At 42.3% G+C, this 18,812-nt stretch overlaps 1 protein-coding gene across 2 annotated transcripts in view; it reads right to left on the bottom strand.

Annotated features, from left to right (window-relative positions):
- Nucleotides 1–658, bottom strand: part of CCDC81 (coiled-coil domain containing 81) — a 47,195-nt gene extending 46,537 nt beyond the window's left edge. The window contains exon 1 of one of the 2 annotated variants that reach the window (XM_004455253.3): nucleotides 252–658. Coding sequence is in view for 1 of the 2 variants with exons in the window: in XM_004455251.2 (XP_004455308.2) it covers nucleotides 252–330 (79 nt within the window). In the remaining variant the exon portion in view is untranslated. The remainder of the gene's footprint in view (nucleotides 1–251) is intronic. The other variant, XM_004455251.2, reaches the window with a different exon arrangement.
- Between the last annotated feature and the right edge of the window lie 18,154 nt (nucleotides 659–18,812).

Raw genomic sequence — 18,812 nt, 5'->3', positions numbered from 1 at the left:
AGAGGTCAAGGGCTCTGATCGGCGCCCGTGGGTACAGGGTGGTGGGGCCTTTCAGCTAACATTTTTTGAGCCCTTCCTCGGTGCTCGTCCCCTGAGGCAAGAATGCATATGCACTGTCTCCTTTAATCAAAAGACAGGGTCGCTCTAAGCGCCGGCCTCCCAGGGCCCGTGTGATTACCAGGTGGTTGTCAAGGCAACACGGCGCTCCGGGCCAGCCCAGGTTCAGGCCTCCCCGCACCCCTCGCGCTTACCCTCCTGGGTCAGCGAGGGCAGGGTGGGCAGCACCTGCCTGCCCAGCTCCCGCAGGGCCGGGGCGATGGTGTGCAGCATCTCCAGGCCCCGGGGGCTCCAACAGCCGTCAGCTCGCGGCCCCGGCCTCCGCTCGTCGCGGCCGGGGGTCTTCTCTATCGTCCCACCCCTCCCCCTGCTCCCTCTTCCCGGAGTTTTGGGCGTGTGTTAAAAACAAAAAAAAAATATCGAAATCTTGGTTTTCCCCCTGATTTTTTTTTTTTCCTTAAATAAACGTTAAAGTTCTTTCTCTCCCTCCGCAGGACCCCCGAGAGCTCCCTGCGCCTGCGTCGGAGGGGCCGGCCCGGGCCGCCGGGACCCGCAGAGCCGGGCCCGCTGGAGCAAGGGCGGGCGCCGGGCGCGAGCGCGCAGAGGACCCGGCGAGACTGCGCGGCGGGGCGGGGCGTTGCCAGGACGCGACAAAGCCTCCGCGGTTGCTAGGGCGCCCCGGGTGGCCCCGCCCCCGGGTGGGCGGGCTCGGGCTGCGCGCGGGAGGCGGGAGCTGGGGCCGAGGAGGGGAGGGGATTCAAAAAACATTACTGCAGTACTGATTTAATCAGTATAAAACTGAAAGAGCTTTCGATCTGTAATAAAAATTCAAATTTGGGGAACGACCAGCTTTAAAACAGCCTCCAGGAGGGAAGGATGGGAAGGGAGGGGCGCGGTGAGCAGGCGCAGGACGGTGGGGAAGCGGGATGGCTTTCTTACAGGTTTTCCCCTTCTCCTCTCCCCCCGGGCGGCCGAGGGTCTGGGTGGTGCAGGCGAGCGCTTCTGTAACCACCTTGGACGAAACCCGCAGTGTTTTTGCCCGTTGTGACGGCCTGTTGGAGCTGCCGTTTGTTTGGGGTGTTCCTGGGCACCCCTCCTGGGAAATGGAAGACTGGAGGACCGGGGAGAAGGGGGCGGGCTTTTTTATAATTACTGATTTTTCTTCTCCTTTCCTATACACAACGGGCGACTCAGCGTTCAAGAATTGTACTCATGCTCTCACGGCTGCTGCTAATGGATTATGGCAAGATGAGCACAGCTCTGTAAAGCCCTGCTGGTCAGGAAAAGGGAGTGGGAGCCCCAGGGCCACGGAAGCACAGCCCCTGCTCCCTCCCGGTCTCCGCACCTCCAAAGGCGTAGTGGTTTGCTTTTATATCCTTCAGCCTTGCTGAACTTGAATTTAGTTTTTTTACTTTATTTTGCATTTTTATTTATTTTTAAAGAAGCTTTAGATTACGTAAATATTACCTAAAAAATATGGGGGATGCCCATATGCCCGGCCCCCTCCCCTCCCACACTTTCCCACATTAACAACATCCCTCATTAGTGTGGTGCATCTGTTACAATTGATGAACACGTGTTGAAGCACTGATATTAACCAATGTAAACGTTATAGTTTACGCTCTGTCCCGCACAGTTTTGTGGGCTATGACGAAATACATAATTGCCCACAAATACATCGTCTTTTAAACTTTTGGAATCATGCAGTATGTATCCTTTCCTGTCTGGCTTCAACCACTCAGCCTTATGCTTGTGAGCGTCCTCTATAATTTGTGCAGCAGCGATTAGTTCATTCTCACTTCCTTCATCTGGATATACTACAACTTAGGTATCCATTCCACTGCTGAGAAGCATCTGAGCTGCTTCCAGGTTGGGCCTATTGGGAAGAATGCCGCTGTGAGCATGTTTGTATAAAACTTTGGATGCACATGTCTTGTGCTGACAACTAGGAGTGAATTCCTGGGTCCTTGGAAATGCATAGGATCAATATTAGTAGATCACGCCAAACAGATTTCCCAAGTGGTTGTCGCATGCTAGCAGGTGGGAGGAACTTCCCGCACGGTGTGCAGAGACCCAGGGTGCTAGATGGCCTGTGTTGCAAAGGACAGTCCTGTGCGGTGAGGAATTGTTCCAGAGTCTGGGTCACCTTTGACTATCCCATTAGACTTTCATACAAGGTTTTTAAAAAAGTTCTTAGAAGCTTAGTAAAATTCCAATTTCTGTGTATTTTTGCTTAATTTTAATACCACTTAATTAAACAGAATTTCAGAATCCAAGGAAATTGGGGAAAGATTATGCTTTTTATCAGGATGTAAGAAAACTTCTTCACTATTTTGGAAAATCGTATCATCAGCATCAACAAGGCTTGTGCCTCACACCAGCCAACAGATGTGAATCAGTCTGAGAAGCGATGCTTCCAGTCGGTGTAAGCTTGTGGTGACTTCATTATGCCTTCAAGTACAGCCAGATATGGACATAGACATGTTGAATATATTCTTTTACTATAGATCATTTGCCTTTTATTTCTTTGGCATGGATGCTTACAGCAGCATTATTCGTATTAGCCAAAAAGAAGAAACAACCCAAATGGCCATCAACTGATGAATAAATAAAAGGCACATATCCATACAATAGAATATTATTCAGTCATATAAAAGGAATGAAGTACTGATACGTATGACAACATCAATCAACCTTGAAAGCATTAGGCTAAGTGAAAGAGGCTGGACACAAAAGACCACATATTGTATGATTCCACTGATATGAAATGTCCAGAAGAGACAAATCCATGGGGACACAAAAGTATATTAGTGGCTGCCAGGAGCTGGGGGTAGGGAAAAATGGGTAGTAGCTGCTAATGGTTTATTTTGGGTGATGAAAATGTTTTGGAATTAGAGAGTGGTGAGGGTTACATAATCTTGTGAGAAACTAAAAAATCACCAAACTGTGCATTTTAAAAAGATTTATTTTATAGCATGTGAATTATATCTCTATTAAATTAATATGATAAAAAGAATCATTGGATTGAATAGGACTGAGAACCTATGTACTAGAAAATGGCAAGCTCTGTAACAACATAATTCTCTCTACCTAAAATTCTACTAAATTCTCAGAACTAGGTTTTGAGCCTTCCTTAAGCGATTTCTTGAAAATAATTTTCTTCCACTGTTCCTTTTACTACCCGACTTCCGTCCTTCAGTCTATTGGTGGTGTTTGGTTCTGAAGTAGAGTAGGCTGTCACAAATGAATTGGGGGAAAAGGCAGAGAAAATGGTTGAATGGGTCAGCAACAAGTAAAGGGCAAACTCTTTTGTGACTGTTGCCATGACAAAAAATTCAAACCTGCTAAATTTTAGTGGTAAAACATTTCTATCTCAGGAGAATAATGGACTCATAAATATATGTTAGTTTCTTAGAAAAATAGATTTGGAATTAAATGTGTTGACGAACTTTTAGTCCCTAGAAAAGTTGGCTTCAGGTTCAGAAGATGATTATGAATGACTGCTACTAACGTCGTCGAAGGCAAAAGGAGGCTCCAAAAATAACGAAGACCAAGACTTCTCCAGCTCAAAGATCTCAGCAAAAGAAGCTGTAGAGATGCACGTGACCTTGTGTTTCCTAGCAATTTCCAGTGAATTATAAGCATGATACAACTTTTAAACAGTACATGATTCCGTTGACAACAAAATCAGGCAATTGCACCGCTAAGAATCTGCTCTTTGGCTATAGTCATGAGGTTAGCAAAGACATGCGTATGTGTAACAATATAATGTTAAATCTTAGACTAAATCTAAGATGGCGATCATAGGCAGCTAGTTAAATTGCATGAATTGTACATCCATACACCGGAATATATTCTTAAGTGTTTGCTTACAAGAAGGCTATACATTTATATGTGCTGATATTGAAAAAGATTCAAGATAAATTAAATGAAAACAGGTGACAATAGAACTTTAATATAATACCATTTGAAGTATACATAAAAATGCCTAGACATTCATATATGCGCTCAGAAATATAGAGATTTGAGAAAAGATACTCAAGAAAATAGTAACAATGATAACATTATTTCTGGATAATGGGAAATTGTGTGTAGAGCGGTAGGAGTTCAGAGAAGTTTTATTTTCATTTTCCTCCTTTATTTACTATTTTCCAAGAGCATGAATTACTTTTATAAAATTTTAAAGAGAACTCATTAAAAAAGAGAGAGAGAGATACAAGCAGTGTGCAGGGTTCATGGAAACATTGATGGAAATAATCTGGGCCAAGTTTCCCAAAGATCATCAGCGTACACACACTTTCTGCAAGCTCCAACTTGCCTTACAAAACCCACACTGAATGGACACTCACTCACACCCAGGCCCCAAAGTGTACACAGTATTAAATGACTTATATTAATGTTTGAAAAACAAAACTTCTGTAACATTCATGTTTTGATTTTACACAAGTCTTGAATAAAAATTTGCAATAAATAACCAACATCCACTGAATATAATTTATGCCAAGCACTAGCTGGGCACTAAGAGATTTACAGAGACTTGCCAACAAGTCTCTATGCTTAAGGAGTACATAAAAAATTTTCATTTATTCACTGTTTAGCAAACAAATATTTATGCAGAAGGTTCTAAAGCCGAGATTGCATTCCAAAGTGAAACTGCAGATATTGAGTATGAGGGGAATGGGTGTAGCTCAGTTGGATGAGCGCCTGCTTCCCACTTACAAGGTCCCAGATCCATCCCCAGCACCTCCTAAAAGCAACAAATGAACCGAAAAAAACCAGCTTTCATTGGGGAGCGGTTGGGGCGCAGTGGTTGAGCGCCTGCCTTCCACGGACGAGGTCCTGCATTCAATCCCTGGTACCTCCTAAAAAATAAAGAAAACTGAGCGTGAGCGAAGTGACTCTGGAAATCCCTTCTTAGCAGGCGCCGTGTTGCACCCCGGCGGGCGGCTCAGCCCGCGGGCGCCGCGCAGCCAGGCTCTGCAGCGCGGGCGCAGATCCCGTTCCTCAGCGGAGCCTCGGAAGCAGCCGCTGGCTGGCGTGGAGGAAAGCGGTCTTTTCTGAAAACTTGAACCGGATTGCAGAGCTGCGCTCAGCGCTGGGAGGGTCGCCCTGCCCGAGGCGCTGGGCCTGGGACAGGCTGAGGAGAGCCGGCGCTCCTCTCCCAGCCTCGCCTGTCCGGGGGCTCGTGCGGTGGACGGGGCGGTGGCTGCACGTGTCGGCCCCCCCGAGAGGCAAGGCCGGTGCCCAGGACTCCCTGCCCTCGGCCAGTCCGGGACGGGGTTCCCTGCAAGAGAAATGCGGGTAGCCTGGGCCTTCCACGCCGCAAAGGCTGGCGCGGCCCCGGCGCCGGGCCCCTGGCTCGCCCGCTGTCCCTCTCCAGCCCCCGCGCCCCTCGGCCGTGGCCCACCGGCGCCCGCCCACCTGCGGGTCGTTCATGTCGTGAGTCAGGTGCTGCGCAAGCCCCACGCGGGTTCCCAGGGCCCTGGGGGGCTGCAGGTCCTCCTGCCTGCTCCCAGCTCTGCCTCACTTCCCCCACTTCACAGTCACTGCCCCCCTGGACTGCTGGCCCTGCTGACCTCAGCCCCAAGGCCAGGCAGAGCCCGTTCCACCGGGTGCTCCAGCTCCCTGGAGGCTGACACCCACTATGCAGCCCTCGTGGTCTGCGCCTGAGCGCACCGCTGTCCTCTGATTGAACTGACCGACACTGGACTGCTGACGGACACTGGGGTATTCACATTTAAACTCCTCTCTTCCAGCATTACTTCAATGTATAGTCACATAAACTAGGTGCGTGTGCCCTGCAACTCCATTGTACGGAGTTGTTCATTGTCGTGTGAGAGGTATGAAGACAGGGTAATAGGAAGACAAGGGGAGGGAGAGAACACATGAGAGACAGGCCTTGGAAGCATAGGTAGCATTTCAGCAGAGACAGCCCAGGGAAGGTCATGTCAAGCAGATTAAAGGCAGGGAACCGCAAATTATGTGTATGGTTCTTCTGTTTGGGACAGGCCAGATTATAAAAGTTCTTCAATGCTAAACTAAGGGGGTTGGGCTTTATTTGGGATGGATGGATGGTTCCAAAAGGCTTTGGAATAAGATAATGATCTAAACACACAGACCATCATATTCTTCAATATTGCATTAAAATGGAATTTGTATTTCATTTGATATTTTAAATAATCCGTATGTCAGGTGGTAACTGTGCTGGTTTGAGTCTTTTGTGGACCCCAGATAATTATATTCTTAAGGTAAACCCTTCCTATGCACGTAAACCTGTTGTATGTGGGGCCTTTTGATTCGATTCAGGTAAGGGAGCTCTTGATTAGATCACTTTTGATGGGACAATTCAGTGGAGGGCCTTTGATTAGATGATGGACCCAGGGTGGGTCTGAATCCTTCACTGGATTAACTGTATGAACTGAGGGGAGGGGAGGGGAAGAGCTGCTATGTGAGAGGGGTCTCCAGGATGACCTGCAGCCATAGACAGACAGAAGAGCCCCAAGAGGCTGAGAGAGAGGCGGAGGCTGGAAACAGGGGAGCGGCCAAAGCTGAAGCAACAAAGAGAGGGAGAGACAAGCCATATGCCTGCTCACCCACAGGTCGGCTTGGGGAGAAAGCGAGCCTGGAGAAGGCAGAGACCAGAACCACTGTGCCTCGCCACAGGGCAGGAGACCAGGGTCATGAGCCCACCTCTGGTGAGACAGCCTCTCTGATGATGCCCTGGTTTTAAGTGTCTATCCAAATAAATTCCCATCCTAAAAGCTAATCCATTTCTGATATTTTGCATTGGCAGCCTTCAGCAAACTATTAATAAAACAGTAATCACAGAAGTTTCTGAGGAAGATGGGAGAAGTTACCAATGACCTAAAAGAATAAGTGCTAGCCGCCATGGGAAGATTGGATAGTGGGAAATGTTTGACCATAAATGTTTGACTAATGTAATTGCAAAGATGTATTCATTTTCTTGCAATCCAATTGAACAAGGATGAATGAGTTAATGTGACAAATGAGATTAGTTGAGACTTAGCTATGGAATCATCTCCCGAGGAAAAAATAGAGGAAAACTTGTTGTCAGTCTATTTAAAAATAGACCTTTTAAAATATCAAAGAGCACACTGTCACCATTCTGCTTGGACTCTCTGTGGGATAAAGGCACACAATAGGACTTTGCACTCTTAATGGATGTGACCTCTATGAATAAATAATATGATAGTGATACCCATGTAGTTAACATTATCTATTAATGAATAGAAGGGAAAATGATATTTAAGCTGCTATCATCTGACCTATTCCTCTAATAAGGATTTTGCACCTTACTTCCATTTCATGTATGCCAAATGAGGAATGTAGCATTTAAAGACCTGAGCTTAAGTCTGGCATTAGTATAAATAGTTGTGTGACTGAACAAAATACTAATATATTTGGGCCATGATTTTTTCATTGATAAAATAGGAATAATGATGATAAATACTAACAGGGAAATCACAGTATATTTGAAAAAAACAATGGGGAAAAGTGAAAATGAGAACTTTTTTACTTCCAAAAATGCTAAACCTGTAATTACTTGCTTCACTTCACCATTAGATTATACCACTTTGCCTAGACAAAACAAAATGCATATTCTAGAGACAAGAGAATACTTATAAACTAGTTTTAATGGGAGTACTGTTGAATGAATCCATACTGTGAAAAGAATTAAAGTGTAAAGGATTTGGGGCATTGTGTAATGATTTATCAGCCAACTCACCTCAGACAATACACAAAAATTATCTTAAAATGGTGAATTGACTGAAATCTAAAAGTCAAAAATATTTTTTACAAATTATTAAATTTCTAGAATAAAACAGAAGGGAAAACTCTTGGTGCTCTCGCAGTTATGCAAAATTTTCTTACATAAGTAACAAAAGAGCATGAATCATAAAAACTGAAAACTTGGTAAGTTGGACCTATTAAAATTTTAAATTTTTGCTCTCCGAAAGACACCATTAAGAATTGTCCCATGTACCATATATGAGGCACAAGGTTTGATACCCAGGGCCCCTGGTGAAGGCGAGCTGGCCCTTGTGGTGAGCTGGCCCACACAGGAGTGCTGTCCTGCTCAGGACTGCTGGCCCACACGGAGAGCTCACACAGCAAGATGATGCAATGAAAAGAGACACAGAGGAGAGACAATAAAAGACACAACAGACTAGGAAGCTGAGCTGGCGCAAGACAATGATTGCCTCTCTCCCACTCTGGAAGGTCCCATGATCAGTTCCCAGAGCTGCCTAATGAGAATGCAAGCAGACACAGGAGAACACACATAAATGGAGACAGAGAGCAGACCATGGAGGGAGGGTGGATAAATAAATAAATAAATCTTTTTGAAAAATGAAAAAGCAAGCCACAGAATAGGAAAAAATATCCACATAACTATATCTGACAACAAGCATACAGAATATATTATTTTAAATTTCCCAAAACACAAACAGAAGAAGACAACTCAATTTTTTAAATGAAAAAATATTTGAACATACATTTTACAAAAGCATGCATGCAAACGGCAAATAAGTGCATGAAAAGATTACCAATGTCGCCAGTCATTAGGGATGCATGTAAAACTGCAACAGTATACCACAACATTAGGATGGCTATACATAAAAAGTCTGATGATACCAAGTGTTGGTGAGGATATACAGCAACTGGAATTCATACACTTCAGATGTGAATGTAAAATAGCTCAATTCACTTTGAAAAACTGTTTGGGAATTTTTTATATAGTTAATCATGTAAGTACCATATGACGCAGCCATTCTAGTTCTACCTACTCAACCTAGAAAAATAAAAACACATGTTCATACGCAATGTTATACACAAATATTCATAGCATTTTTATCCATGATAGCAAAAATACATGAAACAATCCACATGTCTATCAAAAGATAAATGGATAAACAGCAGATAGCACTGTATATCCATACCACGTATACTATTCCATAGTAGAAAGGAATACATTCCTGATGTGGTAACAACATAGATGAACCTCAAAATCTTTATGCTAATAGAAGCCAGAAGAGTATGTATTGTGTGGCTCCATTTATATAAAATTCTAGAAAATGCAAACAAATTTATAGTGATGAAAATGGAGAGGTGAACTTCAAGAGAGTATGAGATATCATTTGGGGGTGATGGACATATCCTGTATCTTGATTGTGGTGGTGGTTTCTCAGGAGTAAACAACTGTCAAAACGTATGATATTGTACATATTGGTATTATTTATTGTATTTAAAATATACCTCAGAGTTCTGGGAAAGAAAGTATAAATAAATAATTCATAAATAAACTAAAAAGTAAAGAGCCCATTGGAGGAATGAAAATATCTCATATTAGTATTAATGAACTTAAAGAAAATAAAATACCCAAATTAACCTCAAAGAGGAAAAAAGGTAAAAAGAACCTAACAGAGTAAGAGATATGTGAGACACATGAAATACCAGGAATAAAAGAAAGAGAGAATAAAGAAAGGAGTCTACCTTGAAAAAATAGGTGAGAACTTTCCAAACTGAGAACTTTCAAACAGCTTCCAGAAGATCAACAAACCCCAAGCAGAATAAATACAAAGGAAACCACACCTAGGTACATCAGAGTCAAACTGACAGAACTAAAGATAAAAAAGAAAATCTTAAAAGACCCAGAGAAAAAAGAAAACAGCAAAAAGCACTGTTGACTTCACACCCACACACAGATGAAAAGACAATGGAGTGATATATCTTTAAAACGCTGAAAGAAAAACTACCAAACTAGACTTTTATACCAAGGAAAAATATCCTTCAAAATAAAAGCTATTCTCTGGCAAATGATCCCAGGTGAAACATGAAAGTGCAAGAAAGAACGAATAGCTCTACAAAGGGTAAATAAATGGATAAAAATAAAATATTACTAATTGTTCAAGGCATGAATAACCATATTGTCTGAGGTTTATACATGTAGAAGTAAAATATATGATAAAAAATCAAAATAAGACATATAACAACAAGAGGATCACAGATTGATGGGAAACGAATGAAATAAGCCCTACAATTGCTTTAGCTTGCCGCCTGAAAAAAGTTTCCATGCCACAGTGCATGGACAGGAGAGAGCTGCAGAGAAGAGTAGTGGGGGAAATTAACCCTAGACCAAATGCTGTGGTCCCACCCAACAAAGCTTAAAATCAAGACCCAAAATGTCAACCTGTTTCAAAATAACAACTGAATCCCAGAATAAGGCTCAGGAATATAAGAATACAAAAGTACCCAGCAACAAACAAGATAAAATTACAATGTCTAGCAGCTAATAAAGATTGTCAGGGGGGAGGCAGATGTGGCTCAAGCAACTGTGCTCCCATCTTCCATGTGGGAGGTCCAAGGTTTAATTCTCGGGACCTCCTAGTGAAGGCAAGTTGTCCTATGTAGAGAGCTGCCCTGAGTGGAGTGCTGGCCTATGCAGAAATGCTGACCCACACAGCAAGCTGAACCAAGCAGAGAGCTGGTGCAGCAAGATGACACAAAAAAAGAAACACAGAGGAGAAAAAATAAGAGATGCTGCAGACCAGGGAGCTGAGGTGGCAGAAGAGAATGAGCACCCCTTTCCTACTCCAGAAGATCCCAGATCAGTTCCCGATACCCTCTAAAGAGAAGACAAGCAGACACAAAAGAATGCACAGAAAATGGACACAGAGAACAGACAAGGGGAGGAGATAAATAAATAAATACATCTTTAAAAAAAATTATCAGGGGAAACAGATGTGGCTCAACCATTTGGGCACCCGCCTACCACATGAGAGTTCTTGGTTTGGGTTCTAGTACCTCCTAAAGAAGATAAGCAGACACCACAATGCACCACAACAAGCTAAACATGGCAACCCATCGCAATGAGCTAGATGCCACAAGCTACCAGATGCCTCAGCCTGCAGGGAGCAGGTGTGGCTCAGGCCACTAGGCACTTGCCTCCCATGTGGGAGGTCCCAGGTTCGGTTGGAGAAGAAGGGCAAACACAGCAAGAAAAATAACAAGCAGACAGACTAGGAAACCATGGAAGGGGAGAATAAATTAAATAAATAAATCTGAAAAAAGATGATCAGCAGGAAGCAGGAAAACAGGTTTATAATGAGGAGAAAAATCAACCAATTGATACTGACACAGAAATGGCGCGAACAATATAATTTGTAGATAAGGATATTAAAACAGTTGTGATATCAGTATTCTATACATGTAAGAAGCAAAAAAGAATGATTGAACATGTTAAGGAAAGACATTCGAAGTATTTTTAAAAGACTCGATGAAATTCTAGAGCTGAAAACTACAATACTAGAGATGAAAAACACACTGTATGAGATTAGTGGCAGAATAAAAGATTGGTAGACTTGAAGACATAGCAATAAAAAATATCAAGTGGAGAGAGAAAAATGACTGAAAAAAGTGAACAGAGCATCATTGAGCTGTGGGACAACTTCAAGCAGACAAATATACATGTAATTAGAGCCCCAAAGGGAGAAAAGAGAAAGATGGGGACAGAAAAAAAATTTGGAAAATGAACATTTTCCAAACTTAGTGAAAAAAATATAATCACATATCCAAAAAGTTCAATGCATATCAAGCACAAAAACCATGAAGAAAATGACTCTGAGGTATATCATTTTCTAATTGTTTTAAAACCAGTAATAAAGAGAAAAGCAGCCAGAAAGAAAACACAAGTTACCCTTATACTTAGAGATAAGGAAGACAGCAGATTTATTATTTTAAAAAAACACAAAAACAATGCAAAAAAGAAGAAACATCTTTATAGTGCTGAAAAAAAAATCTGTCAACCTAAAAGTATTTATCCATCAAAATCTTTCAAGAATGAAGGCAAAATAAAAGCTGTTTTTAGATATGCAAGTTAAAAGAATCCTCCCTAGTCGACCTGCACTATGTAAAATGTTAAAGGAAGTCCTTCAACCAGAAGGGAAATGGATACCTGTGATGGTTGGGCTAATGTGTCAACTTGACCAGCTAATAGTGCCCACTCCTTTGGGCAAGCAAGCACTGGGCTAATCCTAATGCAAGTACATTTTGTGGACTTTAATCATCAGTGAATTGATCACATCTGTGACTGATTATATCTACAATTACCTAAAGAAATTGCTTTCAGCAATGAGTGACATCTCATCCAGTCGGCTGAAGGCCTTAAAAGGAGATGTGATTTCAGCATTCAGAGGCAATTCCTATCCCCACTTCAGACAGCCAGCATTTCCTGGGGAGCTCATCAAAGACCCTCATCAGCGGCCCGGGCATGCAGCCTGCTCTGCTGAATTAGGACTCATGCATCTCCATGGTTGCGTGTGGCAATCTATAAAACCTCATGCTATTTACATAGTTCTCCTGTCAGTTCTGTTTCCCTAGAGAACCGTGACTAATACAATACCCCGAGAAATGTGGATTTATTCAAAGGAACGAAAAGCATCAAAAAAGGAAACTACATGGGTAAATATAAAGATTTTTAAAATTATCTAAATCTCGTTAAAGGCAACTGACATCTAATGCCAAAATAATAACAATGCATTTTGAGGTTTATAAAATATGTGACAGTAGAATGTAATGCATGTCAATAATAGCTCAAAGCCTGGAGGGGGAGAAATGGAAACATAGTATTCTAAGGTTCTTATACTAACGCCAAGTAGTATTTTATCACTTGACGCTAGGTTGTAATAAGTTAAGCATATTTACTGTAAATCCTGAAGTTAACCACTAAAATAACATAACAAAGAGTTATAGCAAATAAGCCAACAAGGAAGATAAAACGGAATCATTAAAAAACCAAAACACTCACCAGATGCAATGGATGTGTCATGGTGATGGGGGAGAGTGTTACTGTGGGGGGAGTGGTGGGGTGGGGGAGGTGGGGGTGAATGGGGACCTCATATTTTATGAATGTAATATTTTTTAAAAAATGAATAAATTGAGTAGAACTTGGAAAAAATAAATAAAGTTTATGCAGTTTGTGTTGAAAAAAAAAAAAAAAAAAAACCCCAAAACAAGGAAAAACCTCAATCCAAAAGAAGGAAGAAAGAGAGAACAAAGAGATCAAAAACCAGATAAAGCAAATAGAAAGATGGTGGATTTAATCTAAATCAAGTCAGTAATCACGTTAAATGTAACGTAAATGGTCTAGACACCCCACTTTTCTAATTTGTCAGAGACTGTCAGATTGGCTAAAAAGCAAAACCAAACTATATGCTGACTACAAGAAACACATTCTAAATATAAATGAACAAATGGGTTAAAACTAAAAGAATGGGGAAAATATGCCATGCTAACGGCTAATTAACAGAAGGCTGGAGTGGCTATATTACCAACAGACAAATCAGATTTCAGAGCAAAGAATGTTACCAAAAGTACAGAATGTCATTTCAGAATGAATAAGGGGTCAGTTCATCAAGAAGACATAAAAATCCTAAACATTTTTGCTTCAAAATACATGAAGCAAAAATGGTAAGTTAAGGATTAACAGAACTAGACTTTCTTAATACAGATATAACTATAGCTTATTTTCTTTGTTAGAGAACTTGTGGGTTTACAGGACAATAATGCATAAAGTACAGGATTCCCATACACCACCCCACCACCTTGCATTCACGTGGAACATGTGTTACAATGGATGATGTCACATTTTCATAATTGTACTATTAACTATAGTCCATGGTTTAAGTTAAGGTTCACAGTTTGTGTGGTATGGTTCCAAAGATTTTTAAAATATTTGTATTCTCTTACCATATATACAATCTAATATTTCCCTTTTTAATTATATTCAGATATATACTTCAGTGCTGTTAATTACATTCACAATGTTGTGTTACCATCTCGACCATCCATTACCAAAATATTTCCATCATTCCAAATAGGACCCCTATACATTTTAAGCCTTAACCTCCCATTCCTTATACCCAACCCATCTACCAATAACCTATATTCTTGATTCTGATTTTATCAGTTTGATTATTCCAATTGTTTCAAATTAGCGAGATCATAAAATATTTATCCTTTTGTCTGGCTTATTTCACTCAACATGTCTTCAAGGTTCATCCATGTTGCTGAATGTATCAGAACGTCATTCCTTTTTAGGGCTGAATAGTAATTGGTAACAGTATTAGTAATACTAATTGGTTAGTTGGTTGGTTGGGATCTTCTAATTCTTCTTGACTCAATATAGGTAGTTTATGTATTTCTAAGAATTCCTCCATTTCATCTAGGTTATCTAATTTATTAGTATTTCCTCTTTAGTCCTTTTTATTTCTGCAGGGTTGGTAGTAATATCCCTCTTTTCATTTCTGATTTTAGTTATGTTAATCCTTTCTCTTTTTTTCTTCATCAGTCTACCTACATATTTGTCACTTTTATTAATCTTTTCAGAGAACCAACTTTTAGTTTTGTTTTTTGTTGTTCTCTCTTCTGTTTTTTGTTTTCTATTTCATTTATCTCCACTCAAATATTTGTTATTTCCTTCTTTCTACTCACTTTGGATTTAGTTTGCTCTTCTTTTTCTAGCTTTTCCATTTTTAAGGGTAAGTTTCTTGTCTGCAGTCTTTCTTCTTTTTTAGGTTTGAGCATTTAGAACTATAAATTTCCCTCTCAGCACTGCCTTTGCTGCATCCTGTAAGTTTTGGTGTGTTGAATTTTCATTTTCATTCACCTCAAGATGTTTCCTAATTTCACTTCTGATTTCCTCTCTAACCTAATGGTTGTTTAAGAATATATTGTTTAATTTCAACACATTTGAGAATTTTCCATTTCTCTGTTATTGATTACTAGCTTCACTCCATTGTGGTTGAAGAATATACATTGTATGATTTCAATATTTTTAAATTTATTGAGACTTGTTTTGTGATGAAGCATAAGGCCTATCCTAGAGAATAATCCATGAGCACTCAAGAAAAATGGTATTCTGTTTTTGTTGGGTGATGTGTTCTATGTATGTCTGTTAGGTCTAGTTGGTTTAGAGTTTCATTCAAGTCTTGAACTTCCTTATTGATCTTCTGACTAGATAAATGTTCTATCCATTATTGAGAGTGCTGTATTAAAGTCTTCTGCTATAAATATAGAGTCATCAATTTCTCCCTTTAAATCTGTCAGTGTTTGCTTCATATATTTTGGGATTCTGCTGTTAGGTGCATATATTTATAATTGTCACATCTTCCTGTTGAATTGTCCCATTTATCAGTATACAATGTCCATCTTTGAGCCTTGTAACTGTTTTTAACCTCGTCTGTTTTTGCTGATATTGGTACAGCCACCCCAGCTCTCTTTTGGTTACTATATGCATGGTATTTTGTTTCCATCCTTTCGCTCTAGATCTACTTGTACATTTGGATTTAAGGTGAGCCTCTTGCAGACAGCATACAGTTGGGTCCTGCTTTTTTAATTTGTTCTGCCAATTTCTGCCTATTGACTGGAGAGTTTACTCCATGTACATGTAAAGTCACTGCTGATAATGCAGGATTTTCTCCTGAAAGCTTCTCCAACCCCAAAGCTGGGCTTTCCTGACCTGTGGCAAATGCAGCCCTTGAGCTAACCGTTCTCCGCAGCCCTGAGGTGTCTTTAGTCCACCACTGCGGCCTTTGGGTTGGAACAAAGGCTGCCACTGCCCTTGTCCAGGACGTTTTGAAACAAGGTTGCTGCTGCCAATGGGATGGTTTGAAACAATGACCGTCAAATGACAGCCCTCAGAGCCGGGGCTCTGTGATCTCGATTCCCTCATAAAAGCCACGACCAGTGATGGGCCATACCCACTACTGGTCATGAGAAATGGGATTCTTACATTCTTCTCTGTCACCGGGGAGCTAGCCTGGGCTGGGGAGGGCAGCTGCCCTGCCAAGACAGCAATTTAACCTTCGTGATCAGCCTCTTCCTCCCGCTCTTTCCTGGATACTGTGCAATGGTCTGCTGCTCCCCAGAGTTTCAGAATAGTTGCTGCAGACAGTTCCTGCCTGTTTAATAGTTGCTTTGGTGGCAGGAATTGTGGCGGCAGCAGAGAGAAGTCAGTGACCACGTATTGAAGTCTAGGACGCAACTTCCTCTGAGAAGGAAGATTTATTTTGACCAGTCGGGCAGGCAGACTCCTGTCCAAAAAACCGAGCCCCGAGTAGGGCCTTTGGGTTATGTTTATACAAGAGACACGTGGGGTGGGGCCAGGAGAGGTTTTGGTGCCAAAAAGACCTTCTCTGTTAGCTTTTTTAGGGTTTAGGGATTTGTTTGGACCAGGTAAGCTTGAATTAACATACTGCCCACATTCCACCTAGATGGAAGCTCGAATGCACATTCAATTTACATCCTTCCTGAATACAGAAAGCCTAGAGAGTTTATATCACTTAACTGGCTCTCCAGAAACTAGGCAAACTTGGACACAGAATTAGGTAAGTTTGAACACACGCATATACATGTACACGCTGTATTAGAATAAGTCCTGGAGTTCCCTACTCCACTACCTTCCTGTAAGCCTCCCAGTTTCTCATTTTTATGTAAACTTTGCATTCATCCGTTAAAATATAAGAATTTATATCTTGAACAAGGAAACTATCCACAGAATATTACCAACATCTGAAGTGCAGACACAAACAAAAGAAATTACTTCCGTATGTTTATTTTAAAAAAAGAAAAGTAAAACACAAAAACATTCCTACAAAGAAAACCCCAGGACCACATGGCTTTAATGGAGAATAATTAAGGAATAAAAAATACGAATTTACAAAAAATCTTCCAGAAAATAGAAAAAGAGGGCACATTTTTCAACTCAGTTTGTAAGGCTAGCAAAACATTGACCAAACCTGAAAAGGCTATATCAGAAGGAAAAAAAAAATTATGGACCAGTACGTCCCTTTTTTAAAGATTATTGCATCTAAGTTCAAGGGAGTTGCATTTGAGCAGAGACCTAAATAACACAAAGAAGCTGGCCATGGGACTATTAGATGGAAAATTATATCCTAGGCCTTTCATTTTCTACTGTGGAAACCTCAGGTAAGCCACCCCATTTCTCTGCGTCTCACTGTCATCATCAGTCGAAAGGGGAAGAGAAAGGAATCCTTGGAGTGTTTCTCAGCTGCAGCTTTCCCCAGAGAACCTCAAAGCAGCGTGCCTTCGTGAGGAACTCGCTGTCATCCAGGCCCACCCCTTCTGGCCCATAGGAGGCAGCCATGCGACGGCACAGGTAAGAGACTGAACAAAGAGCAGAGTCGGATCCACACCTACGCACACATCTCTCACCGGTGCTCACCCCGCTTCCCCCACCCGGAACGAGCTCCCTCTCCCTATCCCCTCGCCTTGAACTGCCCGTGGTTCCTAGGAAGCACGTTCCTCGGAAGTTTCCAGAACTTGTTCAGCTGCCTTCTCTGACCTCTTATTTTTGTGAATTTTAAATAAAGTTGTTACATAAACAGTATGTCAGAAGGAAAAAAGCCATGATGGCTTGTACGTGGATACACCAATTACCAAAGAATAATTTTTCTTAAGCGTATGTTTTCTTTTATCGACTCCCATTTTTTTTTTAAGATTTATTTATTTATTTCCCCTTCCCTCCCCACCCCGGTTGTCTGTTCTCTGTGTCTGTTTGCTGTGTCTTCTTTGTTGTCAGAGGCATGGAATCTGTGCTTCTGTTGTTGTCAGAGGCATGGGAATCTGTGTTTCTTTTTGTTGCATCATCTTGTTGTGTCAGCTCTCTGTGTGTGTGGCACCATTCCTGGGCAGGCTGCACTTTCTTTCATGCTGGGCGGCTCTCCTTACGGGGCGCACTCCTTGCATGTGAGGCTCCCCTACGTGGGGGACACCCCTGTGTGACAGGGCACTCCTTGCGCACATCAGCACTGTGCACGGGCCAGCTCCACACGGGTCAAGGAGGCCCGGGGTTTGAACCACAGACCTCCCATGTGGTAGATAGACGCCCTAACCACTGAGCCAAGTCCACTGCCCCCATTTCTTTTTAACAATCCTCCCATTTCCTCCCATCCTTACTTCTCACTCCCTTTTCTTCAACATTCCAACTGCTCCATCCAAAACAGAGTCTGGCTGGCATTCATTGTGTTTGGGCTGCCCTACGAGCAACCAGACTTGCTGCAGGAATTCCCACGACCGCCTTGTACGTGACGGTGGTGGGGCAGTGGTAATTCTGATGGCCGCAGTCCTTGCAGAGGCTGAAGGGACCCGATGCTGGTCCTCTCGGGCCCGCAGGCCCAGGAGCTAGGCATCTGACCCAGGTTTGGTTATCAGAAGCCCTTGCTGGAGACCAGACTGTTGAGCCAAGCAGCAAGGCCTGGAAGACACTCCCGGCAGGGGTGGAGTCTCCCGGTCCTGCTTTCTGAGCATGGCCGGGCTCCCAAGGCCCAGCCCTCCACAGCCCCTGCTTGCTGCCCTTTCCCCACATCTGACTCTCCTACTCCAAGGGCTCAGGGGGCCCCCAGGAGCCTTCTCGCAAATTCCCAGCTGCTCGTGTCCGCGCAAGTCAATACCTGTGGTCCTCTTGACTGTTTACAAGTTTGTAAAGCGCCTACACATCAGGCCAGGGTGGTGGTATAAAATGACCTACCCATCTTCCCACCCCATCATCAGGGGATAAGCGCGAGGCCTGAGGGAGACATCTGAATCCTCCTTCAGGTGGTTCAGCAGTGTGCGGTTAGGAGAGGATGCTTTGAAATGAAAACTTGAAACAGAAAGGGGCAGAGGGCCCACTGACAGGGATAATGGGCTCTTCTAATAGGGTCATCCTGGAATGA

Source organism: Dasypus novemcinctus, chromosome 10 (genome assembly GCF_030445035.2).
Source record: "Dasypus novemcinctus isolate mDasNov1 chromosome 10, mDasNov1.1.hap2, whole genome shotgun sequence".
Taxonomy (NCBI): Eukaryota; Metazoa; Chordata; class Mammalia; order Cingulata; family Dasypodidae; genus Dasypus; species Dasypus novemcinctus.
This window is presented reverse-complemented; position numbering and strand designations above follow the sequence as displayed.